We start from the raw sequence: 7,887 nt of genomic DNA, 5'->3' as shown, positions 1-7,887 counted from the left end.
TTTTGCCACCTGACCAACAAGGTCAATGGGGAAGCCACATTCACTTAACACCTGGGTTGCTAACTAATCAACGAGTGATTCACTTAACAACTGTAGCGAGAAAGGTAAAATGGGGCAACTTAACAAATGAAAATTTTCATTGTAAGTCGAGGACTACCTGTCCATCTGCATCTGAATGAGGAACAAGCTGAAATTAGCTGCAGGAAGTTGGCAAGCTGGAGAAGAATGCCATTTTCTGATCAGGGATATTGACTAACCCCGCTCTAAAATAACATACTGTTATTGCTTATAAAAAAATATGTTTTCATTTCCAAATTCATGTGGCTTGGGGCTGGGTAATTTGAGGGATTGTTCACCTCTCCCAATCCAATTTACCTGTCTCTTCAGGTATGGCAGGAAGGGCCCACACTGCAGAGTCCATTCACAAAGGAGTCATCTGGTCCCAGGGAGGAGATCCTTTTCTGCCACGGGTGCCAAATCTTTGGGATTTTATCCCCTAACTTTGAAAACATGGCTTTGCCATTTGGATGAGGATCCTGTCATGTGGGTATAGCCTGCCAAGTGGTTGCATTGCTAGGGAAACTTGAGTGTGCTCTCTCACAGACTTTTTAAAATGTTTTTAATGATTATGTTTTTTGGTTATTTTGTTGTATTGTTTTAGTTTATAAAAAAACTAAATAAAAAAACTTTGTATATACTCAAAGTGTTGTCTAGATAGTGTTTTTAGAATACATGATATTATTTATACAAGTATATTCTTTTTTTTTGAACAAATTTTATTAATTTTTTTTAAAACACATAGACAAGCAAACAAAACAAGGATGTAGTAACATAAAATATCTTTTTCTAAAAAACACATAGAATATCTTATTTAAAGAGCGAGATAATTCCAACTTATCACATTTCTATACCAACACAATTTAATATATATATTTATCTTATCTGTTCAACTTCATATCCTTTCCCAACTTCTCTTTACTGCTCCCTTTCCTTCTGTTTGATTGTATTTCTTTTACCTTAAATTATGTATATTCATTATATATAATTTCATTAGTTCTCTTCCAACATCCTTTCAAACATAAACATTACACAAAACATAAACACATAAAACTTCTTTTTGGGAAGTGGCTTATCCCGGGTTAGATCTTTTTGTACAGACGTAAATCAAATTCGTGCTCACATAATATACTATTTCATATCTTAATTAACATTCTATATTTTCTATATATTTTCTCTCTTCTATTCATTCTTTTAATTCTATTTTATTTATTTCATCTCAATTTAAATAATTATACTTGCATCTTTTGTCCGTTCTTTTTCAATCATCTATTTTTCCTTCCTTTCTAATACAATATTTTCCCTGTAACCACTGGTTGAAGTATGACAACTTTTTATCTTTCCCCTAAATTTTACACTTAAAATAATACATACTTTCCATACTGATTCTGCTTCGTACATTCTAAGTACTACATTTCAAAATAATAAGACAAACACATAATATTAAATTTAGTAAGTAATAGTAAAACCAAAAAGAGGGATATTGAGTTTATAATATAATAAAAGCGATATTTCATAGTAAATTAAACTCTGTTATCAAATCTTAAACATTTTCAAGCTTCTCTTTAATGCATTATTAATTCATGTAATATTTTAATTTTCTAATTCAATTTCAAATACTAATATCTACCATACAATCTTATGTACTTTTGCAGAATCATTTTTATAAAATTATATCTTACCCCTTATCTCTAAAAAAAACTTGTTTTTTGGCATCTTGTTTAAAGCTTTTATGACTTCTCTTTCCTTTTTCCCTTCCTTTCTTATCAATTCTGGCTTTTTGACCACCCCCCCATCTCTCAAGTTTCACTCTCTTAATCTTCCCTCTCTGTTGTATTTCTCTTTTCTGTTGCTTTCTGACATCGTATCGATTTTTCATCTTAATTTTCTTGGTTGCTTTTTTAAGTCCTGAATTCACCATTTCTTCACCCCCCTTACGCTTTTCTTCCTCCACTAAAAGTATCTGTCCATTAAAGATGGCTTCTTCTTCTTCTTCTTGGTCCCAGTCTTCCTGTCGCTGTTGTATTTCATGATAGGTAGAAATCGCCATTTCTAAAAAGTGGAAAATAGATCCAGAAGAGCCCATGCCTTCCTGTTCCTCTTCTTTCAATTTTTGAAATTCCATTTGTAGATCTTCAAAAGATAATGCCATTTTTCCCCCTTTTTTAAAACAACCCAAACATCTTTAATCTTCCAAGAAGTAGTTCACAAAGATCCCAAAGTCACAAAGCAAACCAAATCAAAACAAACAGTTCCATTTAGCACTTTCTTCTTTCTATATTTTCTCTTCCTAGGGTAGAATTCAAATACACAGTTCCAAAGTAATCTTCTAGAAGTCGTAATATCTTTTATTTTTGATCTTATAAGCTCAAAGCAGTCTCCTTCAATACAGTCTTAAAATAAATCTTTACCTCTTCCCTTCCACTTATAACAAATAAAAAGAATTTTAAGTTTTTAATTCCAGAAATCCTTTATCCCCTTGGCTTAAAATTTCAAGTTTACCTTCTATGCCCAAGCAGGTTTTCCAGATTTCCAACTACTGTTTCTGTGGGAAGGGAGAATAAAAGAAAGTAACTTTCCCTTTCAGCTTTTTTTTTTTCGGGGCTTTTACGATGTTCCTTGGGAGACAATGTATCCTTTGAATGTTTCAGTTTTCAGGGTATTTAGAGGTTTCTTGTAGTCCCGGTTCAGCCAAAACTTTCACCTTCACCTGCTTCCTCCAGCACAAATCTTACCCGGCTGCAGGCTTCTTTGTGGCGGCCATTGCTGACCGCCGCTCCACCGCCTTGGGAAAAAGGGGTTTTGCCGGCTGAGGAGGGGGTTTGCGATACCCCCAAACCCAAATCCGGATCCCCTCTCTCTTCGGCTGCCTCTATGGGGCAGCCCTATCCTCCGGATCTGTTCGGATTGGAGGAACCTCGGCGGCGAGCGCAGCAGGAATTGCGGAGGATCGCGAATTCCTGCCGCCGCCGAAGCCTTGCAAAACCGGAAGCCATTATTTATACAAGTATATTCTTGACTGCTTGTATAAAACCAGACATATCATTGGAATTCAAAATCAAAAGATGATGTCTGATTTACTTTGGCCATGTCATGCATGCAAGTTCATTGGAAAAGTCAATGGACACATAATGAAATATATAAAGATAACAAAAAGTGCTAAGTTGAATATCAGCATAATTATTATCTTAAATAAGGAAATCAGTGATAGTGTGCTTTTATTGTGAGTCATGTTCATTAGTAAGACAAGAACAAACTTAGTAGTGTTCAATTATTAAGAGAAGAAGAAGCATGAAGTATGTTGTGTTCATTAGTTAAATACCCAGGAGCTTTTTAGTGGCATCATCCCAGTGTTTTCCAAGCTGAAGACGCTGGCAAATACCTGCAAATTCACGGTCGGTTCTGTTTGCCCACTCAGTTGCTTTCCTTACTGGATTAAGTACCCTGTAAACAGTGGTGAAAAAAGAAAAACAGATAAGAACATTCATTGCAAAACAGCAACAGCAAAACAGATTACTGTATACTGATTCAATTACTTCAATCTGGAATACAGGTAGTCCTCAATTTATGACCATAATTGAGCCTTAAATGTCCATTGTTAAGCAAGGCAGTTGTCAAGTGAATTTTGCCCCATTTTACAACCTTTTGTAACAACCACAGTCGTTAAGTTAAATAACACGGTTGTTAAATTAATTTGGCTTCCCTACTGACTGCTTGTCAGAAGGTTACAAAAACAATCATATGACTCTGGGGCATTGCAACTATCATAAATACATGCCAGTTGCCAAGCATCCGAATTTTGATCACATGACCACGAGGAAGCTGCAATAGTCATAAATGTGAAAAATGGCCATCAGTCACTTTTTTTGGTGCCATTGTAACTTCAATCACTAAACGAATGGTTGTAAGTCGAGGACTATCTGTAATGAAAAACATGATGTACACATTGTATTAAAAATTATTCTGAGACTTATACATCTCCAAACAGGATTCACATTTAAATCAAAGTTTAGAAATGCCCAATATAGTCGATACAGAACATTTCGGGATCTAATTTCAATGCTTTTAACAATTGAAGGATTGATTGACTTAGAACTAGTTTATCTGAAAAACCACTTTCTACCTATCAGCTCATATAGGAAAAGCTAAATTTTGCAGGCTAATAGGCACCCCTGGATTTTAGGAATTGGCTGTTATTGGATGGGGGGGCAGGCGGTAGGGGGATTCTACCAGTTCCGATCGGTTCTATAGAAACAATTGTTATGATTCTGCATAGTTCGGAGAACTGGCAAATCATGCCCCTGGCTGGCCCCGCCCCTCTACTCCCCACATGAGTCAGTCCTTGTCGTTCATGCACAACATCATGCGCACGCCCAACATCACTGACTGGGTTCTTCCCTGCCCAGTCACTCCTTAAGGGATTTCTTTTCTCCTTCCCAACCATAAGCTGTTACTATTGATCAGTTGTGCCGGGATTCCCCTCCTTAGTGCTTCGCCCAGGAGCCTTCCCTGAGGCCCAGGAAGGCAAAACATGGGGTGTGGGGCACAGCACACACACACACACACACACATACTCCATTTGGTTTCTATCTGAGCACCAGGGGAGCCTTCTGGGAGCAAAAGACCCCCCCAGGAGGCTTCCCCAAGGCCCAGAAGACCCCAAAATGGAGGAGGGTGTTGCACGCCCACCGCCTCTGTTTTTTTCCTTTCCTTAACCCCAGGGAAGCTTTATGGGAGCAAAAATGCGCCCCACAGAAGGCCCCAAAATAAACGGTGTGTGTGTGTGTGCTGCGCGCCCCCTCCAGGCTCCATTTTTTTTCTTTTTGAGTCCCAGGGGAGCTTTCTGGGGGTAAAAATGCCCCCCAGGAGGCTTCCCTGAGGCCCAGAAGGCCCAAAAACCCGGGGTGGTGGTGGAGGGGGATGCTGCAAAAAAAACCTAAGCCACACCCACCCAGTCACATGGCCATTCCCACCTAGCCACACCCACAGAACCGGTTGTTAAAAAATTTGAATCCCACCCCTGGTAAGGCATCTGTTCACAGACTAGCGACCACACTCACCATAATCAGTCACATAACATGCTTTTACCAGAAAGGTAACTGATACAGTTGCTTCATTCTGGCCCACATGAATGCCATCTACTACCCCAGCTGATCTTTGTCTTTTTCGTGAAAGATAAACACACTTGCAAACAAAGATTTAGGCTGCAGTAACCAACTGTTGATTATTTTTTAAATGCCTACTAGCCATCAAAGAAGTTGTGAGATTTTTTCAGACAAATAAATGCTGCCACAGATTAGGCTTTTCATATGTACGCTGCCAGCTACCCACAATAATAATAATAATTAATAATAATAATAATAATAATAATAATAATAATAATAATAATAATAATAATAATAATAATAATAATAATAATAATAATAATAATAATAATATAATGAGGCAGAGAACTTGGTCCCAAAACAGGACTTTCTTAAAATCCCTCAGTTTTTAATTTTAGGGGACATTATGAATTTAGTTGTCATTTCTATATTGCTTTTGAATGGATATATTTTTCTTACAGGAGCTACAGATGAATGGTATAACACTTTAAACGTCATATGTTTCTAAAATAGCCTGAATGTTATTTTGTGTTTTGTTCTCAAGTATACCATGATGGAGGAGAATCTCCCAATTTCATTAGAGATTTGAAGATAAGACCTTCCAGTTGTTTGAAATATATAGCCTGGAGCACTAGAAGGGTAGCAATCAGCTGTAACAGTTTCTCTTTTCCTTTTGTACCTAGAGTGGGGGAAAAATGAAATAATGAAGTTTTGTGGGTTTCATTTTAAACAGCTAATTCTTGGTCATGCTTGTTAGCATAGCCTTATATGAATCTTGAATATCCAAAATTTTTGATTATATACATCCCTCAATCCCTGTAGATATAAAAAGGAAAAGATACCCTCAGATAAAGCTCTAGATAACTACATGGACATCCCTACAATTTTCTTAGCAACCATACAAAAGCAGTTTGCCACAGTCAGCTTTTAATGCTGATGGCGTCCCACTGAAATACCACCTCTGTACTAAGATCAAATCAAGTGTGCCCTCATCTTGTTGACGTTATTTTAAGAAGAGGTGAAAATACCTCAATAAGCCAGAAATTTAAATCATGAAAAAAAATATTCAATGTCTGTTGATCATCACTTTAGAAGACAGGAATTTTAAGTACACAGCTTCAATGCAGGATTTGCAAGAATCTATATAAATAAAACAATGGCAATGCATTTTTTGTGTTTGGATAACTTTTATAATTCTTAGTGTATTGACATTCAGTTATTACTCCATATCCTCTAAAAAGATGTAACACTGACAACTATTAATCTGGCCTGGAATAAAGTTTTTTTTTTAATTAAAGATTTATCATAAAAATAGATGTGGGTTTTTCCCCCCCAGCAAACTAAATCCATTACCTAGCGTTATTGTTTTTAGTTATTCAGTGGCTAAGTCATGCCTGACTCTTCGTGACCTCATGGACCACAGAATGCCATGCCCCCAGTCCTCCCTTGTCTCCTGGAGTTTGTTCTAACTCATGCGCATTATTTCGATGACACTATCTAACCATCTCGTCATCTCCTTTTGCCTTCAATCTTTCCCAGCATCAGGGTCTTTTCAAAGGAGCCGATTTTAAGTATTATGGTTTCAACCCAAAGCAAATAAACTGTCCATTACAAACAGTGGACCATAGCTAACTTTTCACATGAGGAAGAAGTATTAATTGAAATCAAATTTGACAAGTAATCCTCTCTTCTCAAATAATCTGAATAGCCTATTTTTCCTGGATATATTGGAAAGTATATGGTTAAAATGATTGAAAATGTCCTTACCAAGTGACTGAATTCCATTTTTTGCAAGTGAAACATTAATTAAATGATGCACATCAAGATCTAAAAGCATCCCAAGCTCAGAGGTAAGTTGCCAAAATCCATCCTATAAAATAAAATACCAACATTTGAAAGAATTGTACTTATTGTTTTATAAAACAAAGTTACAATATTTTTGTCCTTTCATTTTTGTGATACAATCTTATAACTAAATAAGGAAACTTTATCCAAATGGATATTATACAAAACAAGGCATCTTTCGCCACTGAACACCATTTAAATCATAATAATATGGGAGACATTCCAAATTCATTCCTTTCTGTGATTTCTGCTTCAATAACACATCACTTAGATAATTTTAAAATCTGCAATAATGATAATAAGAAATCCCCTTATCACTAGGCAAGAAAAATGGGAAATGGATCCAGTAATTCAATGTTCCTAGAGAAAAGAAATGGAATTTCACATGCATATGCATACATGGAGAAAGTATAAAAACAACCAAATAAAAATTTTAAAACTTCTCATGTCCCCACTTTTTTATAATTACAATTTGACAAAGTAGGTTACACTTGGAAATTGAACCAAATGTAAACCAATATATGCTTATTTAAAACTGAATCATATTTTTTTCATCAAATACAAACACAGTAGTACCTGATTTTGAAGCTTGAAGAGCTGAGGCCAGTCAATAGAACTTAAGGGTGCCCTCAGTGATCTGGGGACTCTATCCTGCAAATTCAAGGGAAGGTGGACAATCAAAGTACGCAACAACAGATTTTGAAGGAAGAGGATTAAAAATATTGAACATAAACAATTTTGCAAAATAATCTTCAAGTGGTCATTTCATACCACTAAAGTATAAGTGGGAAGGCAGGAAAAGGAGCAATCCACAGCATTCTTGTCAAAAATTAAACCTGTTGGATATGGCAGAGGAAAGATTTCTACTAGTTACAATTCT

General features: G+C 36.2%; 1 protein-coding gene across 1 annotated transcript in view; it reads right to left on the bottom strand.

The window, feature by feature from the left end:
* Positions 1-3,258: 3,258 nt before the first annotated feature.
* Positions 3,259-7,887, bottom strand: part of PARP4 (poly(ADP-ribose) polymerase family member 4) — a 53,601-nt gene continuing 48,972 nt past the window's right edge. Inside the window, exons 35-38 of the mRNA XM_087967487.1 lie at positions 7,584-7,658; positions 6,930-7,032; positions 5,712-5,841; positions 3,259-3,501 (exon numbers count right to left, since the gene is read on the bottom strand). Coding sequence (XP_087823613.1) covers positions 3,372-3,501; positions 5,712-5,841; positions 6,930-7,032; positions 7,584-7,658 — 438 coding nt within the window. The 3' untranslated portion in view covers positions 3,259-3,371. The remainder of the gene's footprint in view (positions 3,502-5,711; positions 5,842-6,929; positions 7,033-7,583; positions 7,659-7,887) is intronic.

Source organism: Notechis scutatus, chromosome 5 (genome assembly GCF_049901735.1).
Source record: "Notechis scutatus isolate UNSWTSFEM ecotype Mainland chromosome 5, rNotScu1.2, whole genome shotgun sequence".
Taxonomy (NCBI): Eukaryota; Metazoa; Chordata; class Lepidosauria; order Squamata; family Elapidae; genus Notechis; species Notechis scutatus.
The sequence above is the reverse complement of the archived record's forward strand: the minus strand, read 5'-3'. Positions and strand labels throughout refer to the sequence as shown.